General features: G+C 44.4%; 1 protein-coding gene across 1 annotated transcript in view; it reads left to right on the top strand.

Moving 5' to 3' along the window:
- Nucleotides 1-24629, top strand: part of Lrmda (leucine rich melanocyte differentiation associated) — a 1010022-nt gene that overhangs the window by 14193 nt on the left and 971200 nt on the right. Inside the window, exon 2 of the mRNA XM_041634087.1 lies at nucleotides 1092-1192. Within this exon, the coding sequence (XP_041490021.1) occupies nucleotides 1092-1192 (101 nt within the window). The remainder of the gene's footprint in view (nucleotides 1-1091; nucleotides 1193-24629) is intronic.

The following is a 24629-nucleotide window of genomic DNA, read 5'->3' as shown; positions in this document are numbered from 1 at the left end:
AATGTGATCAAAATATAATTTATGAAATTCTCAAAAGATCAATAAAAATTTAAAGAGAAGAAAAAAGGGAGGTGAGGAGAGCAATTGGTAGTAAAGAATGCTTGCTGCTCTTGCAGAAGATTGGGATCCAGTTCCTAGCACCCCTATGGAGGCTGGTGGCCATCTATAACTCCAGTTAGAGGGCACTGATGCACTCTTCTGGTCTCTGTGGGCACTAGGCATGTATGTGGTACACATATATACATGTAGGCAAAACACTCATACACATTAAACAAACAAACATCTTCCTGATGGAAGAGCCTCAAACTCCGGCTACATGCCCTTCTTTGCCTTGCCACCAGTTTGATTGGGAGTGTGGTGGGCATTTTACACACAGTGGTAATAGGATGACATTGATGGTCTGGGGAGATTTCCTTGCCCAGCCTTGATTTTTTTTTTTAGCACCTTGAGGGGGTTCAAGGGTACAGGGGTCCAACTTGTGGTGTGAGGGCTGCATGTTCCCACTGATAGCTGTGAATGCAAGCCAACACAAAATCATGACCTTACTTTTAGTGTGTTTCTGATTCTTTTTAAAAAAATAACTTGATTGTATAGTTGAGCATGAGCTTTTTAGATTAGATTTTGTGGCAGTCTCAGAAGGTGGGAGGCTTTACCTTGTGACTTCAGGGGCTGCTTCTGAAGTGGGAGAAAAGGTTGAGGCATGCTTGGTAGAGCATCAGTTCTGTCTTCTGTGAGGACGAGTGTATTATGGGGTGGATGGGAGAGTGAAAAGGGCCAGACGGGCAGCTGTCACCAGGTCAGGGCAGATGGCTTCTCTCCACATACTCTGGCCTTGGGCTTCCTTTGGGCGCCTGCATCTTAGCCAATTTTAACCTAATTTCTGTTTTGCCACAATATGTCTTCATCAAACTAACTGTGCCATGAAAGGGGAGTTGTTGGGAGTTGTTTTTAAAAGCTTGGGGGAATAGGCGCAGATTAGCCTTTTTGTTTTGAAGAGCCAGCATTTAAAGCTGCGGAAGCAACCATGGGGTCAGTGGCTCTGAGCTGTGAGCAGCTGGGTAATTTCCATTTCTGTTCTATTTACTCTCCAGGTGTCTTACATAGGCCAGGACTGCAGAGAAATCCCAGAGCAGCTCAGCAGGGACTACGGACATTTTGCAAAGAGGCTTGATCTGAGCTTCAACCTGTTGAGGTATGTAACCTTGGAGAGATGCAGGCCAGGCATGTGCAGGGTCTCGAGAACCATGCAGCCACGTGCTAAAGTCTGGTGCTGCTTTAGATGACTTGTGGCTAGTCTCCTAGCAAGCGCAGCCTAAGGAGCTGGCGTTTCGGAGCACGGTTCACCTCATGACTGTGGGAGCTCTTCCTCTGTTTACTTTGTTCTTTTCCTTTCCTGTGGAAGCTTATGGAGAAGGAACGAGATGGTCATGAGTGTTTTAGGAGGGTTTAGCTTTGCTTTTTAAGAATGACCGCCTCTCCCAGAATGCATCAAATCATAGATAGGGTACATGTGTGTATTTCACCTTTGCTATTGATGTGGAGTGCTTGGGAGGGGAAGGGATTTCTAGCAAGTCTTTGAGTCTTGGCCAGAGGTAGGTGTGATCCGTATGGCAGTCCAGTGGAGGACAGCAGGAAGGCATTTCCTTCCTTCCCATGAGTTACTATGCTGGTGTGCGGGCTTAGTGGATGAAAGTTGGTGACACTTGGACAGCAGGATTTAGTGGGACGGGTGGACAGGGGTCAGGAAGGCAGCTTTTGCTCCTGAGCTGGCTGCATTTAGGCTGTCCTCTAAGTGATATTCTTCTCATTCTGCCCTCTGCGTAGGATCTGACCACCATTTTAAGACCTAGTTATGTTCCTGCTCTTAGGCCTGAGAAGCTTTGTGTCTTCCAAACTCTGAGTGGGGATAAAGAATCTGGGGGAATATTCAGGGAACGGGCACTCAGGGAACTTCCTCTTAGCAGGTAGAGGAGAATGGCAGTTTCAGGTAAACCAGCATCAACTGGAGGGTGCCTAGGAGCCAGCACGGTTTACACTGAGCTGCATGGTACGAAAGGAGTGTCTTTGGGGTGATGGGGGAGAATGCACCCCGTGTATGCAATCTCTGCCTCCCAAGGGTTCTTAGCCATGGGGCAGATGTGGAAACCTAAACATTGCAATGTCAGTACAAAAGGTAGTTAGCATAGTTGCTGCCTCTAGAGAAATCCAGGGTGCCTTGTGGTCCTAGTGTCAGAGGGAGGACGCCTAAGACAGTCACACCTTTCTTAGCTCCTGCCTGGGCTCAGGCAAGAGGTCATGTCCTTCCATGGTGCCCTGAGTTCCACATGAGTGTGTGGCCTCCAGGGGCCCAGGGCCTCATGGTTTGGGGGACTGTAGTTGCCTTGTGAATGTCTGGTGGAAACCTAGAGGTGTGCCTGAAGAGGCTTGGGCACTGTGATGGAGAGCGTTGGTGGGTACAGGTTGTGGGAGTGAGAACTGTCATGTCTGGTCATGTCTAGGGAAAGGACTGCCTGTTTGCCTCGGCCTTCTTTTCCTGCAGCTGAGAGACCCGCTAGCTGCTCAGGAGTTTGCTGCGCTCTGTGTTGTACTCCGTGAGCTCTGTGCTGGCTGGGGCTGAGTTGGAACAGGGGGACAGGAAGGAAGGATGTGGCCAAAGACTCATGGACCATGTATGTTCAAGAGCTGATTAAATCAGAGGGAGTTACAGACTAAAGGAGAGAAACCGTCAACATGTGAATTGGGTATCTTGGATTAGAACACCTGTGACCCTCATTACTTACCTGACTGGGTATGTTTGTGAAGGTGGGTGGTATCATTTCTCTTGAGCCTACACAGGCACTAGTCCTACTTGCCTTCAGTCACATAAAAATCTAAGATGTTTTAGTTACTAAACTTCCTCTTCTTTAAAAAATAATATTGAGAGAGCAGGAGAATAGAGAGAGAGGAAGAAAAGGAGGTTGCCAGCTCACATTTAAAGGATTTGGTTGTATGACAGGGAGACCTAAGTGTGCCAGGTTTCAGGGGTCAGTGCTGGGGAGATGGCTCACTCAAAAAGGAGCATGAGGCTCTGACTTTTATCTCCCAAACCCATGTAAAAGCCAGGTGTGGCAGTGCACACCTGGAGTCCCAGCACTGGGGAGGCAGCAGATTCCTGGGGCTTGCTGGCTGAATGTGGGTGTCGGAGGGATGGGAGGTTGTGGGCGGATCCTGAAGTAGCAGGGGAGTCAGGATGAGTATGATCCAAATACATCTAAGGCCTGTATGAAATCCTCAAAGAACTGATAAAAAAATTAATAAATAAAAGTCTAAAGCCTCAAACGAGGCTGGGCATGGTGGCCTGAATCTGTAATCATCCTAATACTTGGGAGGCTGAGGCAGGAGAATTCCAAGTTTGAGGTCTGCCTGCACTAGAGAGTAAGTTCAAAGTTAACCTGAGCTATATAGTGAGGTCCTGACTAAAAACTAAAAAAAAGTTACAAATTCAAATGAAGTAGTTTTGTTTTTTGCTTTTCAAGATAGGGTTTCTCTGTAGCTTTGGAGCCAGCCTGGAACTAGCTCTTGTAGACCAGGCTGGCCTCTAACTCATAGAGATCTGCCTGCCTCTGTCTCCTGAGTGCTGGGATTAAAAGTGTGTGGCACCACTGCCCAGCAAGATGTAGTGTTAAGTACCTTTTATTCAGTAGAAGTTTCTCTCTAGACACACCCCACCCCACCATGTCCATGGGGTAGTAGAGACCACATTTTCGAGTTGATTGCCTCATGGCCCCTGCCTGCAGTTATGCTTCTTGGCAGCCTGTTTGGCCCTGTTCTGTACACCTTTTTTCTCCAAAGTTATATACATTATTATTATGTACTATAGTCATAGTGTTCCCATGTGTTCATGCATGTGCGTGCGTGCGTGTGTGTGTTTCAGAGCAATGAACCTTTTGCACTCCCTAGGTTGCAAGGTCAGCTGCAATCTGTGTGTTGGGCCACAATTTGTTTTTTTCAGAAAGGAGTTCATTTAATTTTTAATAGCTGAAGGCCTACATGTTACATAACATTTCAAAGCATCAAGCTTGCAAACAATGGGATAGAATTCTGTATGTCTCTGTCCTTTGGCCTCCCATTCCTGCTCTGCACTCTTAACTAGGTCTCAATTTTTGTGCTGAGTTCTATGTCTGGAGATGTTCTTTGGAGACACTAATGTGAATTTCTTGCCTCACCCCTAGCTTTACTGAGATACATCTGCCAGCTAAAATTACATATACTTATGAGGTACAATATGATATACATTGCGATATGGTTACCACATTCACACACACATCACACATACAGAGATATCTTTTTGTGGTAAGAACATTAAAGGCCAACTGTCTAGAGAATATCAAGTACATAACCCAGCAATATTAACCCTACTCACCACATGGTAGAGTGGCCAATGATTAAATCTGGAGTTCGTTTTGGATGTTTTTCCTTCTGTTTGTGTTATGAACGAAGGCTCTAGCTTCATTTATTCACTAGTACTCACTCATGTCTTATTACTGAATCATTTTACTCTTTGAATAACATCTCCCAAATTCCCTGCTCTCAGCCTGGCAACCACCATTCTATTCTTTGCTTCCATGAGTTAGACTTCTCAGATTCCATGTGTGAGATGTATCTGTCTCTTTCTGTGTCCATCTTATTTTTACTTAGCACAATGTCCTTCAGATCCACTCACAATGTAGTAAATGTTCTTATTTTTAAAGGTGAGTAATATTCTATGGAGTTTTTATTAGCATCACATTTTAAATCCCACTCAACTGTCAGTGGACAACTGGTTTGTTCTGTATCTTGGTTGTTTTGAGTAGTTTAATAAGCATGGGAATAATCTCTTAGTGATTCCAGGCTTACTCACCTTGACAACCAAGATTAACCGTGACAATTAGTGATGGTAAAATTTTATTTATTTATTTATTTATTTATTTATTTATTTATTTATCTGTATGTCTTCTTTTGAGAAATTTTTATTTAAATCTGTTGCTTATTTATATAATGTTATTACTGTTATTATTATTATTATTTATATTGCTATTGAGTTGAGTTCCTTATATATTTTGGATACAAATCTCATACTATATTTATGGTGTCATGCTTTGGATAAGGGTCCAATCCCCAGCCTTGGGGACTCTATTTCTTGGGTACACTGCCTCTTGGAGGCAGTGGAACATTTGGGAGGTAGGACCTAATGAGAGGTTGTAGTTGGTATTTTATTCTTTTACTCTTTGGCCCTTTGTTTTTTTGTGGGGGTCACCATCTAACTCCCAAATAAATAACACACAGAGTCTTATTCTTATCTATGAAAACCTGGCCTTAGCTTGACTTGTTTCTAGCCAGCTTTTCTTAACTTAAATTATCCCATTTATCTTTTGCCTCTGGGCTTAAATCTTTCTCTATTTCTGGATACCTTTCTTCTTTCTCTGTGACTTGCTGTGTAGCTGGGTGGCTGGGTGGCTGGCACCTGGAGTCTCTCTCTCCTCCTCTTGCTCTCTCTCCCATCTTTCTTCCCAGATCTCTCTTGTTTATTTTCTCTGCCTGACAATGTTGCCTATTCTTTCTTTTGCCTTGCTATTGGCCGTTCAGCTCTTTATTAGACCAATTGGGTGTTTTAGACAAAGTAACACCATTTCACAGAGTTAAACAAATGCAACTTAAAAGAATGCACCACAGGTCAGGGAACACTGCTTGCTCTTCGAGCAGATGAGGGAGGGGGACTTGATCAGGGGAGGGGGAGGGAAATGGGAAGCAGTTGCAGGGACGAGGCAGAAATCCTTAATAAATAAATAAATTTAAAAAATAATAATAAAAAAGAATGCAACACATCTTTGTGTCATTAAAACTAATGTTCCATAGCATAAACAAGTGTAACACATCTTAAAATAATATTCCACAACAGGCGGTCTTAGGCTACTGGGGATATAAGCAGATTTCCTCTGCTATACACTTCTGCCATGAGGTTACTTTGCCATATGTCCCAAAGCAGGAGGACTAGTTGGTTGTGGACCAGAACACCCAAAGCAGGAGGACTAGTTGGTTATGGACCAGAACACCTGAAGTAGGAAGACTAGTTGGCTATGGACTAGAACACCCAAAACAGGAGGACTAGTTGGCTGTGGACCAGAACACCCAAAGCAGGAGGACTAGTTGGTTGTGGAACAGAATACCCAAAGCAGGAGGACTAGTTGGCTGTGGACCAGAACACCCAAAGCAGGAGGACTAGTTGGCTGTGGACCAGAACACTCAAAGCAGGAGGACTAGTTGGCTATGTACTAGAACCTCCAAGGCTTTGAGTTAGAAGAGACCTGTCCTTTTAAGCTGGTTGTCTCAGCAGTTCGTTATACTTCTGCAAAGATGGCTGGCAAACCTGGCATATAAATACAAAATCATGGCATACAAATTTTGCAAAAGTTATCTTACCTTATGATGACTGTTGCAAACTTTGATGGAACCTCATTTGTCTGGTTTTGCCATTGGTGGTGTACCTTAAAAAAAAATCATTGCCCAAATTAGCTCTTTTTGGCCAATGAGATGGCTCAACGGGTAGTCTTTGACCACCAGAACTGATGACCCACACAGTGGAAGGAGAGAACTGATTCCTACAAGTTGCTCTCTGACCTCTACACATGCGTTATAACACACGTGGAACTCCCCCTCAAAGAAGCACTTGTACTCTGCTATTCCCCTAGAAATGTTAGAGAAGCTACACCTTTGAAGATTCACCAGCATGGCTGCCCAAAGAAGACTTGAACGAGGACAACATCAATAGATAGGCTAACATGGAATGGGAAAGCCCTGGAGGCCTCAACTCTAGATGAAGAACTATAGGCAGCGGAGGAATGCAGAGAGTGGGAGAAACAGTCTTCCTCAGGGAAGAGCACTCTGACTGTTATCCAGTCAAATGACCAGCCCTGAAAACATACATACGAGTAACAGTATATAACCCAAACAGCTTGTATTTGCTATTTAGGAGTAGTCACGTATATACGCATTGGTATATGTCACAGAAAAGAGGCCTTGAATTTGAGAGAGAGCAAAGGAAGGTAAATGGACTTGGAGGGAGGATAAGAAAGGGAGAAAGGATAAAATTATAAATTCCAAAAATAGAAAAAAAATTAAAAAAAATAATGCTCTGTGTTTTACTCAAGTGGTACTGCAGTTTCAGGTTTTGTCTAAGTTTCATATTGAGGAGGCCATCCTATCTCCTGGTGTGGTCTTGGTGCCTTTATTGAGAGCAGTTAATCATGAGTGGATAGATTTATGTCTGGGTGCTGTGTTCTGCTCCATTGTGCTGTATGCTTGCCTTAGGCCAGTACTGTATTGCTTTGGTAACTACCTCTGTAGTGTATTTTGAAATTAGGTAGTTTGTTATCTCAACTTTTCTTCTTTTTGTTCAAGATCACATTGTCTATTTGGAGTCTTTTGTGGTCATCTGGATTTTGTGAAAGATCTTGTCGGGATTTGGTTGGGATCACATTGAATCTGATGTTCATTCCAAGTATATGTCCCTTTAGCAGCTCATCTAGTTATAAGCCCAGACTATATGTCCAGTTTTTGCACAGTCTTGAGTTCCTTTCAGTAGTGTTTTATAGTGGTTGATGAGAAGATCTTTCAATTCTTCGATTAAATTTATCACTGAGTATTTTATTTTTTCTTTCAGTTAAGTTGTAAATGGGATTGTCTGTTCATTCTTTTTTTTAACCCACTAAGTTATCTAGTAGGCCTTTATAGAACATTTTTTCATGGTACCTTAAATCTTTCCTTAGTGTTGGACACTTAGGTTGCTTCTAAATTTTCCCATTGGAGATAACTCAATTATAAATGCCTTTACAATGTTCATTGATGAACCTATCTCTGATGAGTTACTTTGAACGAATTTCTAAGGAAGGGCTTTGGTATAGATGTCAGATTCCCTTATAAATTCTATGATGCCTGTTACCCCCAGTTCTTCCTTGAGCCCCCCTTGTCCTACTTTAACTTTTTGGGTTAGTGAAGAGAATCCTATCTCAGCCAGCTGGCTCCTGGATCTGCACAAGGCAGAGGGAGCTGCGGATGAGTTGCCCTAGCTTCTGTTTTCCCGTTCTGACTGGGGCAGGGTAGAGTCTCCCTTGTGGCCCCATTCTGTGCCCCAAAGGCCCTGGGTGGTTTCAGAGGGCGCCTGCTTAGCTTGTTGAACAGAGCAGGCAGAGCAGAGCTCCTGTGGTAAACAGTGATAACTATGCCCAGGCCAATCTGGCAATAAAAGTGAGAGAGTTTAATTGATCTATGGCAACAGGAAGCTTACATTTTAAAAATTAAATTATTTGCAGTCGCATCTTATTTAGCACCACTGATAAATGTGTTTGGGGGGAAATTGCTTAGAAGAAAATTTCTGATGGGAAGTTGCGTGCTGCTCTCCTGTCTTCTGCCATGAGGGGGTGGGGAGGACTGGGGGGCGGTTTGCACAGTTCCAGGTAAGAATCAGTGGCTCTGCCCTCTCCACGCAGCCTGGCTGCATGCCATGGGGCGGGCATCTGGCACATTGTCACAGCTTCTTTGGAGACAGGTACACAACACTTCCCTGGTCCATGTTATAGACAGTCAGGCAGACCTGGGCCAGCCGACTTGGGAGGATGGGCAGTGAATGCCTTTGGGGTTAGACCGCTCTGGCTTGACCTGCTTCTGTTTCTGACTCCAGGTTTTCCTGGCTTTGGTCTGTGTGCTAAACTGTTAAGTGCTATGTGTAGCATCCCTACTAACTTGTCGGGACACACATGGCTACTGTGATATTTCAATGGACACAATGCTAGCACAGAGGCTCAGAAGCAGGTTCAACCCACTGCATTCTGTGTGCGCTGGGACTCTCCACAGGCAGTGAGGGTTCCTCTCTTCCAGCCTTCTGTGGCTCTGTGCCTTTGGATGGCCATTGGGCAGAGCTTCTAAGAAAGCCACCACGCTCCTCTCCTCTTATCTAAGTCTTAGATTTTAAACTGTAAATGAGTGTGCTGATCAATTTTGGACATAGACTTTAAGTGAGGAAGGAATCTATGTTGTAAGACTTTGGGACTAGTTTTTATTTCAGTATAGCTTAAGCTATCCTAACTATTACAAATAGGTAGTTTTCCAATTGCCTCTAATAGTTTACAGGTTAAATAGTTCATATTGTATATTTTAAATCCCTGTCAATTAGTAAATAGCCTGGTAACAAGCTCTCCACCTATTATCTGCCCCCCGCCCCCCGCCTCCCAGGAGAAGCGCTCATGGTGCAAGCTTTGGTGCATGCTCTGTTGGGGCATGCTCTGTTGGCACTTGCTCTGTTGCACTCATGGCGGATGCTCTGTTGGCCTGGGTTTTATATATATGCCTTGTATAAATTATTTCTGAAATCCAGGTGTCCAGGTTTTTCTGGGGTTATAGTGACCCTGGATGGGGTGTTGTTAATGAAGAGAGACTATACATTCTCTATAAATTTATTGGTGTCACCAATAAATTATTTAACCTCAATGTTCTGCATGCATTGAAACCAGCATCCCCTCTGAGGTGAGCAATACGGTTAAAAATGACAGGACACAAAAAACCTTTTTTGTTCTAAGAGTATTACTAACCATTCAAGTGTCTCCAGCAATCAAACAAACATACAATCAAAAGGCAAAATGCACAGCCACCTGGCAGGTCGTATATATAACACCTCAGCTGTTAAGACTCTGATTTCTGCACTTCCAATATTTTCTGGAATGACTCACAGCGACAGAAAGCTATTCCTTGCATTAGGCTAGGAAGAGCAGGTATCAGCCCCATGAATGGTTGCCATGGTGCTTTCCTCTTGTCAGCTCCTTTCCGAGTCTTCCTGGCTTCCTGGATTTCTACCCACTAGGCCTAGCAGGTAGGGTGTTGGGACACAGAGGGGCAGACTGTCTTGGGAAGTGGTGGCCAGCCAGGGAGACTTGTGACTGGCTGCAGGTTATTTCTGAGCTCCATTTTCTCAGGGATGGCCTTGTTGCCTATTTCTTACAGGAAGTAGTAGTTGTCTCTAGAATTAGAAATGCCTAGAATTTTAAGCATCAACTTTTATTTTCATTGAAATATTTTTTCTCCCCCTGGAACCTGAGGGGGGAGAAAAAATAGCTCCACCTGTCTCTCTGCTCTGCTGTCTGTTCAGGGGATGTGGTTGTGGGCTGTCAAAGTGTCTGTGATGTTGCCCTTCATGTTATATCAGGGTGGCTTTCGTGCTTTTGGGGTGGGCAGGGAAGGAAGAAAGGTCAGAGCCTTTAGTCCTGTTATACTTTCATACTTTCCTGTCACTGGGCCTTCAGGTTCCACACCACAGAGTATGCTGCTGCAGGAGGCAACTTGTTGCTGTGGTGATGGTGATGGTGGTGGTGGTGGTGATGGTGATGATGGTGGTGATAGTGATGGTGGTGATGATGGTGGTGGTGGTGATGATGGTGATGGTGACGGTGATGGTGGTGGTGGTGATGATGGTGGTGGTGATGATGGTGATGGTGATGGTGGTGATGGTGGTGGTGATGATGATGATGACGGTGATGGTGGTGGTGATGGTGATGGTGGTGGTGGTGGTGATGGTGGTGATGGTGGTGATGGTGATGATGACGGTGATGGTGGTGGTGATGGTGATGGTGGTGGTGATGGTGGTGATGATGGTGATGGTGATGGTGACGGTGATGGTGGTGGTGATGGTGGTGATGATGGTGGTGATGGTGGTGATGGTGGTGATGGCGGTGATGGTGGTGGTGGTGATGATGGTGGTGGTAATGATGGTCGTGGTGATGGTGATGGTGATGGTGGTGGTGATGATGGTGGTGGTAATGATGGTGGTGGTGATGGTGATGGTGGTGGTGATGATGGTGATGGTGATGATGGTGGTGATGAAGATGGTGGTAATGGTGATGATGGTGATGATGGTAATGGTATTTCTACTTCTATTTAGTGCATAAGGCTAGGGATACTGAAAACCTTGCTGAATGTATTTATCTGGGACAAAAAAGAACCCACCCTCTTCCCTTGCTTGTGTGTTCCACTGAGGATGTGTGGATGCTTTGGAGACAGCTTTTATAGAATGGTTACCTAGATGGGCTTCATGGTAAAACAAACTTGGCAGTAAATGTGGAGATGTTAGTGGTCTTCTCTCCAAGGATCCATGATGGGGAGTTGAACAAATGATTTCAGCAATTATGTTTATTTTCTTGTTAGCAGATAGCAGCTAATATTATGCAGGCCTTACTCCTTCCAAGGCCGGGCAGGGCACTCCCATGTGTGTTCTACTGTAGTCCTCCAACAGTGTTCAAATGAGACTCTTAGAACCCACATTTTCACACATGAAGCAGCTGAGGCCCAGGGAAGCCCAGATGCCTGCCTCAGACCACACTGATGGTTAAAAAAGTATGTGAGCTGGGATTATATGTATCCGTGTCTGGCTTTCTAAACTGCTTTTATGATACAAACTTGTTATTTTTATTTATTTATTTTTATTTTTGCACAAGGACACAGCAATGACTTCTAAACTTTTGCTTTCCTGTGGGAGCGGTGTTTCCGTTTTCCCGTTCTATAGCAGGGTTTCTAGTACACCCTCAGGACCCCGGGAGGCCTCAGCCAGAGACACACTGGAGGTCGTCCTTCTTTCTTGCCTCCCCTTTTGCTCAGCTGGCTCTAGTTTGGAAATTTTAGGGTAGCAATACCCAGGAGGCCCAGGTGGGCCCAGAAGCAAGGGCCCCCAGGGGAAGCACCCTGGGATGTGTTTCTTCTCAGATTGGGTTGTATTGTTTGGCATAAGGCCAAGGTCACGGTTATAGGAAAAATGACTCAGTCTTATTGCTCCAGTCCTGCAACAGAGGACAAGATGTGCGTGTGTATGAGAATGTGTGTGTGTGTGTGCATGCGTGTGTGTATGAAAATGTGTGTGTACATATGTGTGTGTGCGCACGTGCGTGTGCATGCGTGTGCGTGTGTGTATGAGAATGTGTGTGTGTGCATGTGTGCATGTGCGTGCATGTGTGTGTATGAGAATGTGTGTGTACATATGTGTGTGTGCGCACATGCGTGTGCGTGTGTGTGTGCGTGTGTGTGCATGTGTGTGTGTGCATGCATGTGCATGTTCTCTTGTACATGGACTCACACTCCTTATCTGAAAAGCCTCCTTCATCCGAGGCACTGCCTATCGGTGACTTTAGCTGTTCCCTGCTCCTGATGATGAAAGGGAGCCATTATCCTCCTTTTGCCTGGGTGTCTGTGTCTAATTGTAGGAATATAATAACGACAAATTCTCCCCGGTGAGACTTTTTGTTCCAGTTACTTTCTCTTTCTTACCTCATCAGTGCTACAGCACAAGGTCACTTAGGGTGTCGAATGAGCTACAGATACACGCTCAGGTTTTCTGTAGGGTTCCTTTCCCAGACCCACCATGATGGAGATAGCTGTGACCACATCCCCATCTCTCCTAAGCTCCTCTCTTGACTTTACACAGAACCCCATTCTTCATTCTCCAGGGTGTCTGCTTTTTCTCTGGTTATGCAGAAATAAGAGATGGGCATAACAGACCAACAAAAAAAGGTCTAAAAGAAGAAAAAAAAACCCCAACTATTCTTTAGACAAAGCAAGACTTATTAAAAACAATTGGAAGGGAGAGCAAAAGTGGGGGTTCTAGCCCCCACACAGTTGGTCTCCTGCTTCTGGAGAAGTGTTTTTAAGAAAATGCACCATTGTTAAAACTTTTTTTCCCCTCGTTGATGGATTTATTTATAAGGTAGAGAAATATTTTCCCCATAATTGGGTAACTCTTAATAGTAGCAATTGCATATTTATCAGTGTGAGGGGCTGTTATTAATGTAACTGTCAGCCCCAAACACATTTCTGCATTAAATCCATTTAGTATGTGCATTATTCGGGCTCGAATGTCACCGGGACATCAAAGCCCCGTAGGCAGGGAGAGCTCAGTGCCCTGCTGCGGCTGCCGAACAGGCCCTTGATCAATAAATGTAACATGTTAATGCAGAGCGAATAGAATAAAAGATTCCTTTGACAAGACATGAAAAATCACCTTGTGGCAGCTGGCATGTGATGCTTTTCTGGGGGAGACACCAGCAAAGTTGAGCTGACAAGTAAATGGGAGGTGATGGCTGGAGGTGCCTTTGTTTCAAACTTCTTTCTTGACCTGTCAGGTTTTGAAGGCGCCTCAATGGCTCTTTTTTGTCATGTGAAAATTGTAGTCTTAGGTAGTTATGAAGCAGTTATCTCTTCTCAGATTGTGAATGCTGCTGTTTAATTGATTCACTTAGCATTTGAAACTGTCACGCATTAATAATTGCGAAATCCTGTAGATACTGCGCACGGAGTGTGTCACGCTTAAATGTGTAGTTATCAGAAAATTAATATCCTTAATGAACCGGTGCTTTCAAACTAACATTGCATGAAATCTCTTTTGCCCTTTTCATTCGTGGAAGCCACATCTCCCAGTTTGTGGAGAATCACCTCTCGACAGTTTGCTTGCTTGATGCCCGACAAATGCCAGCTTTGCTGTGGGTACATCGCATGCTCAATGACAATAAATACAGTAATTATGCCGGAGTTAGTAATTAACATAATTGTAGTCAATTACGACAAATACAGTGCAGCGCTAAATAAATGAGAGGGGGAGAAATTAGCAAGCTAATTGATTTGTCTTTACCCGGCTTTCTAGTATAACTGGCAGGGCTGTTTTTCTCGGGGTGGTGTGGAGAGGAGGGGAAAATCTCCCCCAAGGATTGTTTACAAATAACCGATTTTGTTTTGAAGCCGCTTTGTCTTTTGACTTATTACACTTCACCCCTACTCTACTTAGCAAGGGGAAAAGAAAGGGAAAAGAGAATTTAAACGCTAAGGGAGTGTTTTGCTAATTTAGCTCCATTGAGCTGATGGCTGCGTCTAAGGGAAGACATGATTTACCTTTCCCTACAGCTTGAGGAGTTAATTTTTTTTTAACCCTTTTAGCTATTACTTTGATAAAACAAAGTCTTTTTTTTTTTATGTGTATGTGAGTGGGTCCTTAGACTTCAGCAACAAGGTTGTGCTTTGCCGGATGTGCGTTTGGGGGATGTTGTACGTGTGTGCTAATTTGGTCAGTTCTATGGTGAACTTGATGGGAGAAATGGGTACCTTTTGCTTGGTTTGGTCTCCCCTGGTTCTTGGTTACTTTTATTCTTTGGTAGCCGTGGAAGAGATAGAAGAAAAGATGTGGCCAGGATTGCGTCTCACCCTGGGCTGCCTGTTCACGTTCTCTTCCCTGCCACGCTTCAGGACTGCTGGGGTCCTGGGTAGCGCACACACTCCAGAGCTGCTTGGACAGTTTGTGCTGGGGTCTCACTGCCCATTTATCAAGCTGGTTTATTCTGCCTGTCTGGAGCCCTGGTTAATAGTGTTTACCGCACGCCTCTGTTCTTTGCTCACCCTTTCCAGTGTGACTGCTGTTCCTAGCACTTGGGTTCACGCTGCTCAGGAGGAGCATGTATGTTTGGAGACTTGGGGTCACATCAGAGCCCTGTGCTTTCTCACAAGTTTTAGACACAGGTCCCCCTCCCCCCTTTGCCTCTTGTCACATGATGGGGGTTAGTAACCAGAACCTTTGCAGGATTGCATGTGAAAGTCTTGACCTCAGCTTACTCAAGAGTAAAATTGAATGCTTTTAGCATATGATTTTTTTTAGGCATTCCTCATCGTTTCTCCATCTTATCTACTTACATTATTCCTCGGAAAAGTCAGCAGTTTGACAAAACAGGGATTTGTTGGACTTTTCTTCCTGAAGATTCTTCTGGGTAGCTTCTAGACTGATACAAAGGGAGTTCAGAGCAGTGGTTTTAATGTTACTAGTGCACAGAGTCCAGCATTACCTGGCCGAGAGTCTGCCTTTCCAGATGCCCTGAAATGCTGCCGTGTGAACACCAGACTATACCCAGACACAGCTGGATGTGGCGTCATCTTTCATGTGTGTTTCATTCGGAAATCAATTTCTGATATCAAATATTTATATACAAGGAGTCATTTAAATTATTTACAGAATTCAGACAAAATGGTTTCCTCCATGAAGCCTCAAATTATCTAAATAAATGTGTGGGACCCTTTTGAGGGGAAAACGCTTTGGTAATTGGGAGAATTATGAAAAAAGACTTGGAACTGCAGCCTGACATAACTAGGGATGGGTCCAGGCAAAATGGGAAGAACCACACAGAGAGCTTTGTTTACCCAGAGAAGTTAAACCTCCAGAGAGGGTGCCTGCTCTTCCGTGGAGGCCTGTGAGGGCGGTTGGAGTGTGGGCAAGGGGGAGAATGGGAATGAACGGGTGTGAGGGAAACCTGGCCTCTGACCACTGCCAAAATGTGCTTCGTGGAATCGTTTTATCTACTGAGTCTTGACCTAGCTGCTGGTTTTTACTTTGTCCACTCTTGAATGACATCCACGGTGATGACAAAGGAAACCATTGCATCTTTATTTCTGCTACTTGGAACTGGGGCTAATTAGAGCTAGCTTTGTTTGTCTCCCCAGTTGCTTAAGAAATAATAGCATAAGGGATTGTTTTAATTTTGATGTGCTCTGTTTAAATAAAGTGCCGTGTACAAAAGTGCCCTTTTTCTTCCCTCCCAGACCCCAGTCTGTTTATCTTCCCTTTAGCTTCTCCAGAGGCTGAAGCACCGGAGCTGTGAAAGTTTTGCTCTTTAGAACCCCTAATGTTTATTTGCTTCATTTTTCTCCTTCCTTTTGTTGTTTTTTTAGGCACCAGCTCCGTAGTTGGATCCTTACAGAATGTGTTTGTGGGGTTGGTGGCATGGAGTATGAGGGACTGGGCAAAGCTTCCTGTCTCTTGCCTCCTGAGGAGCTGTGTGGGTACCTGCTTGCCTACTGGCATGCTAGTCTTTGATGAGGGTAAGTTAGAATTGCTTAGTGGGTAGTGGGGTGCTAGCTTTTATTTGAGTGTTACATGTTCAGAATGTCTTGAGTGTCTCCTCTAAATGTATATCAGCTTGTCTTCTAAGACCAGAGGATGGCCCAAGGCTGGAATAAGGAATGTGGGAGGCGGCAGTCTGCTCCTGTGCTGACAGTTGAACTGAAGGTCCTGGCTGACTCTCTCTTGTGAATTCTCCTCGGATACCTGAGCCGGATCAGCATCACAGAAATGCGTCCACTGCTATGGGAGTAGCTGACCATTATTCCCAATTCTGTTGTTGGTGTTGGGCCTTAGCAAAAAAAAAAAAAAAAAAATCAGCCTCTCATGGGGTTTATAGAAACGAAGCCTGGCAGTGGCTCCCCAAAGTCATTGTCTAGTCCCCTCCTCTGAGAAATACTGGACTTGTTCCTGCCTATGACACGCAGATCCTAGAGTCACTAGAGAGACTTTTAAGATTACTTTGTCTTCTTCCTCTTTAGCTGGAGGTGGAAGTCAGTTTGGGGCCTGCTATTGTTTAGAAGATGCAAGTGCGGTTACAGTGGTCTTTCTAGCTGCTGTGGCTGTTTGGATCCCTCTGTGCAAGTGTCTGTGGGTAGGGTTTCTTTAAGACCTTAGCTCGTGCAGCCTTGACGACAGATATAGTACTTGATGAAGTACCAGTAGGCATGGCTCAGGGCAGCATGACTTCTTCAGAGCCATCTGTCCTCAGAGGCTGAGAACATGGCCTCTGTATTCCCCACTTGTTCATCATCCATGCTTAGATACTATTGTAGACTCTCAGACAGTGGATGACAGGGGGTCCTGTGTAGCTGTCAGTCCTAGGTTCCTGGGCAGCTGGAACTTAAACATGCTGTGTTTTCTTCTGTTAAAGCCTACAATTCACAATCCCAGAGAACCTAGACAACAAAGAGGACCCTATGAGAGACATCCATGGATCTAATCTATATGGGAAGTAGAAAATGACAAGATCTCCTGAGTAAATTGGGAGTATAGGGGTTATGGGAGAGGGTAGAAGGGAAGTGGGAAGGAAGGGGAGAGAAGAAAAATATGTAGTTCAATAAAAACAATTAAAAAAAAAAGCTTACATGTCCAATGTAGGGGATAAGGTGGTTCAAGTGAACTGAATGGAGATAACAGAGTCACGGCTATGCTCCCTCCCTGGGAACTTGGCACACCTTAGAGTTCCCTTTGCAGACTCACCAGTTTGTTGTCACTGGGGTCGTAAACAGGTCTGAGGGGCTACATATGTGCCATGGTTCCAGTCAGGCAGGCAGAGCAGGTGAAAAGCTCAGGTGAGCCCCAGAACGCACCCACATGAGTGTTCTGAGGACACACAGGACAGTCCAGCCAGTTAAGTAACAGAGGCATCATGTCGATGTTGGTGCCCAGGCCATTCTCAGAAGGGAGGACTTCATCATGGGAAACTCTACAAGCCGATAGAATCTTTGTCATAGCACAGAGGAATGGCCTGTTGTGACAAGATTTATGAACTGAGTTAGTGGTCAGTATGACGCCAGGGCTTTGGGCCCAGGTCCTTTTTGGTGGGATGGTGAGACCTTGGGGTTGTACTTTCAGGGGTTAGTTGGGGTCCTGGCAGGGACAACTGGAGAGCAGAGTATACTTCTTCATACATGTGTACAGAGTAAGGCTGCTTGTGCCATGTAGAGGTTGACAATGTTGGAGTCTTTCGGGGAGGCAAGGCAAGTAAGGACTAGGGGAGATAATGGGTTCTCCTGGTGCCTTCAGTGGGAAGTTACAGGCAGGATACGGGAGAGAAGCCACCTCTAGCTGAAGAGGGGCAGCTCACTCAGGCTGAGCAAGGCCCGAGCATCCACCCTGACATGCATACGTGGCAATTATGCTGTTAGAAGGGTCAGAGCTAATGGAGTTATTCTACAACTTGAGCTGCAAGCTGTAGCCTGCAGGATTCAGTGGGCCGGCCCTGCGCCCTCAGAAGGGGAGAAGTTAGGTTTTCAGAAAGTGTGTTTTTTATTGTTCTCCAGTTCACTTAGGGACACAGTCTCCTCTGGAAGCGCTTGCACGTCAGTGGTTTTGCACATGGCTTGGGGCATCTGTAAGAACTTTATCACCTATTAAAATTCGAACTTTTCAAGAAGGGATAGCAACTCATCTTCCATATTATCCTAGGTAGAGTCATGCTCGTGGTAGTTTGGAACACATAGTCTTCTGAGAAGTTATTTGACTAAGTGGATTTTTAACTTACTTTAGAAAGAAGAACTTGCCATTCATCCGTCGGTCTCCCCTGATTTCCTTCTTAAATCTTAATGGCAGGCAAGACATGAGTGGCAGTTGAGACATGAGTGAACATGGACAGGTGTCAAATGACTTTCCCAAGAGCATGGGACTGGTCAGTGGTGGGCCATGGCTTTGCCCAATGGCCCAGTCAGCTCTGCTGCATAGTCAAGCTGACTGATGCTCTTGTCTTCAAGTTCCCTTGCTAGCAAACTGGTGTAGGCCAGTAACACATCAGAGAAGGATCTCTCTTCTGAGATGTAACATGAACGGGGGCTTGGCTTGTTTGTTTGGGTTTTTGTCTCACCCGGTACCCCCAGCTGTTTAGCCCCAAAGAAAATCACACATAGGTCTCCATAAATTATAAGCTGATTGGCCCATTAGCTCTAGCCTCTCACTGGCTAACTCTCACATCTTGATTGACCCATTTTTCTGATCTATGTTAGCCATGTGGCTCAGTACCTTTTTCCAGGGGAAGATCACATCCTGCTGCTTCGATGATCTGGGCAGGAGTGGGAGGAATCAACTTCCTCCTTCCCAGAATTCTCCTGTTCTCATTATATCATTTCTACTTCCTGTCTGGTTTTCCCACCTATACTTCCTACCTGGCCAATCAGCATTTATTTAAAACATGATTGACAGAATACAGACAATTCTCCTGCACCACTGAGAAAAGGAGACCCCACCCCCACCCCGCTAAGGCTGTTACTGTTTTGTTTTCTTCCTAAACTTATGATTGACTTTATCTTTTTTTTTTTTTTTTGGTGTTTTCCAAGAGGCAGTAAATATTTTAGACCGTGAGTATTGGCACACCTCAGAGAGATGGCAGGCTGGGCCCCAGACTGCTGCAATAAAGCTAATGTTGCAATAAAGTGAGTCTCACAAAGTTTCTGATTTCCCAGTGCATATAAAAGTTATGTTTACGCTGCACTGTAATTTGTTAAGTATGTACAATGTCGTATCTAAAAAAGTATATACCTTAATCTAAAATGCTAACAAGTGGTGAGGGTTATCCTCACTGGTAGAAAGACTGGCGCTGGCGCCTTTTGGGACATGAGATCACCATATATGTGAGCTGCAGTAAAATGAAGCCCAGTGATGAGAGCTATTCTTGACGTAAATGTCTGTCTAGGGGCTGGAGAGATGACTCAGCAGCTAAGAGCACTGACTGCTCTTCCAGAGGACCCAGGTTCGGTTCCCAGCAACTACATGACAGCTCACAGCTGTCTGTAACTCCAGTTCCAGGGCATCTGACACACTCACATATACATATATGTAGGCAAAATACCAATGTACATAAAATAAAAATAAATAAATATATATATATATATATATAAATTCTGTCTAGAGTCTGGTTGGGCTTTATTGCCTTACTTCTTTATGGACCTCCAGGACCCTATCTGATTCCATCTCTCTTATGTTTTGGTCCTGTTCTCACTTGTGTTCATCTGAACATCTCTCAGGAGCTGAGTCTCTGTTGTCTCAACAGTCATTCCTTGTCCCCTCTGCAAGGTCACTTAGGCTACACAGTCTGCTCAAATGCTCACAAGTCCCTAAGTTCTAGTAACACTGAGGCCCCACTGACTGTGTTTTTGCTTTTAAATGAAAAACTGAACTCTTGCTAGCTTACAGTTGGGAGTCACTGTTGAGACCAGGAAGCCAGGAGCACTTGGCCTGGAGAAGGGACTGGTGGAAGGGTGAGAAGGTTATGGAAGAAGACATTCTAGGGTGCTCACCTGCAGCCTACCACAAGTTCTTGTGAGCAGCCAAAGCAGCCATTTAACCCTTACTGCCATTTCCCCAGACGGGATGATGGTGCTGGCCTAGCAGGGTCATGAAGATCAAATGTGCAATGTGAATTCGGTACTCACAGAAGACGTCCCAGCAGAATACATGTCCCCAGGGCACTTTTGTCATTTTTAATTCTTTTGTTTGTTTGTGAGCAAGATTATCTTTAGGGTTGTGCAGCATTGGGAGGTTTGTAAAAGCAGGACTCATGTTGCAAAGCATTGGATCTGAATGGCCAGATTCTTGGGATACAGCTCAGTGGTAGAGGGCTCGGCTAGCATGGATGAAGCCTTTGAATGAATCCCCCATGCTTAAAAACAAAACTGAATGGTCACAGTTCCCTTGGGAAAGGACAACTGAGAGAACTTTTCCCAATTTAATTCTGCTCTACGGGAGGGGAGTAGGGTAGGAAGGAAGCAAATCTCCATCAGAGTACGCTAAACATAATTCTTATTAGGCCCCATGGAATTGTGGGGCTATGCATGGTGGGCACACCCGCAGTTCCAGCGCTCACAGTGTGAGCAGGAAGTTCTGGAGTTGAAAGCCAACCTGGGATGCAGAGTGAGGCCCTGTTGCAACCCTCCAAAGGAATATTAAGTGTTAAATAGGATATAACAAGCTTTGAGAAAGCCAAATGCTGGAGTGAAATTCTATTGTAACTAATGATTTCCAGTGACTTACTGGTTTTTTTTTTTCTACTTCTCCCTATAAACACAGACTAGAAAGGTCTTTTCTTCCCCAAGGCTTGGTCATTAGGGCAAGAGGAAGGACTGACTGCATTTTGGGGGGGCAGGGAAGGGGCCTCACTGTGATCTTCCCACTTCAGTCTTCTGAGCTGCTGGGACTCTGCCACTGCTCTGCACCTGAGCTGTGTCCTCCTGCTTTGGGCTGGAGGACTCCTTTTCTTCCCATCTCCTGCAAACCAAGAGGATAACTACCCAATAAGCATTTCTAATAAGGAATTTGGGATTGTTTTTTACAAATGTAAGTTTCTCTTATATGTTTTAAAGAACTTTACAGTATATGATACAGTATATGTGTGTACATATTCATGTGTATGGGTAAGGTCATGCATATGCCAGGCATTTCTATTGAGGTCAGAAGGTCAGAGGACAACCTTCAGTGTTGGTCCTCATCTTTCACTTTGAAGTAAGGCCTGGATGTGGCTGGATTCTTGACTGCAATCCTACCACTGTTGGGGGTACTCTAGAGGCTTGCTGGGTCTTGCCAGCTGTCAGCCCAGCAGCAGTTTCAATGAGAGATCCTGTCTCTAAGGAGAAAGGTGGAGAGTGCTAGAACAGTATGCCTAGAACAGAATGGTCTACTGGTTTCTATACATACATGCACAGGTACACGCGTCTGCACATGTGCACATATATATACCACACGTAGCTTACCTCTCTCTCACATACATGCTAAATAAATAAAATTAGTTTTTAAAAGTTTATTTAATACTTTTATAATTATAAATATAATATTAATTTTATACATATATAAAATTCAAAAAAATATACACAAAATTAAAATAATTTTAAAATTATTAAATTTTAAATTAATTAAAAATTAAGTTTAAAAAAACACAAACTTATCACAGAACAAAATATTTCTGTTCTACTAACATTTGAATAGTATAAAGTTTTATAAAAGAGGGATTAGACTGTGTACAAGGTTTTGCATCATATATTTATTTAATATATGTATATTTAATGTTTTATGAAGTTTGGCTTTTATTGCTGATATCGTTTCGCTGACTACATAATTTTCTTTTCATATAGATATGCCAACTTCAGTTATTATTAGTTGTCTTATTGTTTGGTGTATATATTCCCCTACTTTATGTTGTTGGTAAGAAATACTTTAAGGACCTTCAATAGAGCTCCGCAGGTAAAGGTGCTGGCCAATAAGCCTGGTGACTTGAGTTTAATCCCCGGGACTCACACTGTGGAAGGAGAGAACCAACTCCATCAAGTTATCCCTTTGACCTTCAACACTGCAACATGGGATGTGTTCCCCTCCCTCCCCCATGTCCACGCATACACATGCAAATGCGCCCATGTGCAGACACATGTATACACACATGCACATACTATGTGCATACACACTCTTGAAGGCACACACACCCCATACACTGTGAGGCAATGTCTCAAAGAGGGCAATCTCTCAATTAGTCATTATTTAAAGAAACCTTTCTGAGAAGCCCCTGGAGAGAAATAAGTCTCTTTCCTTACTGTATGTCATTAGGCTTATGTCTGAGGCCCTTGTAACAAGTCTCAAATTAATAAGCGGAAAGCACACAAATTTATGTTATATATATATATAATATAATTTTATTATGTCAATTTAAGTACACAACATGGGAGCCTCAGAATTGAAAGCATAAAGAGGAATACCGTGTGTGTTCTATGCTAGATTTGATGGTGAAGTGGATAGTCGTGGGGAGGTGTGATTGGATGTCATAAACCTGGGGAAGACTTAGTAAAGTCGTACAGATTATCCCAGGTTCAGTATCTTTTTTTAATTTTTGTTTTTTGAGATAGAATTTCACTGTGTAGCCCTGGCTGTCCTGGAACTCCCTCTGTAGACCAGATAAGCTTGAACTCACAGAGAACAATCCGCCTCTACCTCCATGTGCTGGGATTAAAGAGTGCGCCACTGCATGGGCTGGTGTGTGGTGTCTCTGGCAAAGCCATGTAGATAGAGTGAAATCCAGGTGTGGAGTGAACACATCTGAGAGGGGCCTGAAGATCTGCCTTAGGTTGGCAGAACCGGGGAAGCTGAGATGGGCATTCTGATTCTACCGTCTGCCCATGTAGCCAACCATGTATGGTTTTCACCTTATCTCCTATCTCCCCATCCTCCTGTGTCTCTTACGGAGTGCCCAGGGTTTGGAGTTTTCTCTTTCACTACAGGAGATCCAGAGGGGTTGTCCTATGGGGCCTCAATAAGCATCTTGGCATACACCTGCCTGTGTGTCGCCTTCTCATGCCCAGTGCTGTGTGTGTTCAGCTCAACTTGCAGATCTCCAGAACACTTTGTGTGTGTGCACTGCTTTCAATTCAAGCCTAGCTCCCTTCTCTGTCCATGGATCACCGCTGGCTATTTCTGGGACAGGAAGCTCCTGAGGGGCCCTCTGTGCAAGCCTTTGCCTCAGAGAGCTCGGGGTAGGCCCTGCAGGGCTTCCAGGCTGGTTCACGGGGGAAAGCAAGGCACCCAAACCCCTTCCAGCTCTGCTTGTGCAGATCCAACGTTTCAAGCACACCTACATTTACCTGCACCAGCGAGGAAATCGTTTTGCATTTTAATGACAAATCAAGTACGCTAACTTGCATTTGAAACGAAAGTGCCTTAAATGTCTCTGGCTGTCAGAGTGAGATGTTAGGAGCTTGATGAGAAGCGAACAAAGAAGACAAAGTATGAAGCCTGGATACAGTGCGAAATGAAATAAAACCTTGTATGGCCTGTCAGGGGTGTCAGTTGATATTCATATCTGAAGCACATTATAGCATTACTTTGCAGCGCACAGCTTACTCATCTGTCTTGTTTAATTCATCACATTCGAGCCCACGTCTTTTAAGTCTCGTGTGTCAACAATGGAAGAAATCTGTTAATTGACAAATGAGTGTCACAAATGTGAATTGGTGCCTTTACATCAGCGGCAGGTGTAGTCTCTTTTGTTTTTTGTTGGATCTATTATTGGCATAAGCCAGTGTAAGACATCTGTCTTTGTCGGAATGAGAAATGACAGGCCTTCTTGGCTGTCATTGTCTTAGCGTGTGCTCATTCTGTGAGATACTGTATAGAGATAAAATGTCAGTTAAAAGAATATGAAAAACTATCTGGAGGAAGTCCTTAAATTACTCAGAGAGGGGATCCGGGAATTGGGACTGGAATTGAAATCCAAGTGTTTCACTTCGCATCTATCACACCTATTTAAAAATAAAATTTCCTGAGTAACAGGATGGAGTGATCAAGCGTTTGGAGAAATGTTATGTTGTGCTGGGCTAATTAGCTTGATGAGATTAGGAGAAAAGGCTCCCTCTGCAAGGCAGGAATTTACTCATTATAAGGTCATTTCTCTGACAAGCACAGGATTGTCTCGATACAGACACTCCAGGTAGGATCCGGCACTGATTTGCATGGGTTTTGAGCTATTGAAATTGTTCCCCTCCAATTTCTTTTTCAGTTATCTTCCCATCTCAGACTGGTGAGAAGCGTAATGGGATGGAAAGCACAGTTGTCGGGTGACGAGACAGTGAGCAGGAGAGAGCTGTGTGTGTTGTCAAGTCCCTGGGGTGCTGGGAGATGCACTCAGGTCTGGATCCCCGCGGTTCTGCTGAGGGCTTTCCTGAGTGCTGAGAGGAGGCTGCAGGTCTAGGGACGAAGGACCGTTCTTGGACTTCTCTTTTCTCCACTGCAGCAGGAGCCAGACAGCCTGGACATCAGGGACGGTTCGGACAGAGTGGCTTCAGTGAGGCATGTCCTGTGTGTCCTCAGGTCCTCTCTCCTGTGTATCTGACAGAGTCGGTCTGTGGTTGGCTTGCACACTCTTCTTGCCTCACAAGTTCTGACATAGGGTTTACCTGCGGCTGAGCAGATCTAACTCAAGTATCAATGTTCAGTTTGTCCTTCCCATAGTCCATCTGGGGTGCTCCCCAGACAT

This window comes from Microtus oregoni, unplaced genomic scaffold, assembly GCF_018167655.1.
Source record: "Microtus oregoni isolate MIOR12 unplaced genomic scaffold, Mior012 000045F_ref0000178, whole genome shotgun sequence".
Taxonomy (NCBI): Eukaryota; Metazoa; Chordata; class Mammalia; order Rodentia; family Cricetidae; genus Microtus; species Microtus oregoni.
The sequence above is the reverse complement of the archived record's forward strand: the minus strand, read 5'-3'. Positions and strand labels throughout refer to the sequence as shown.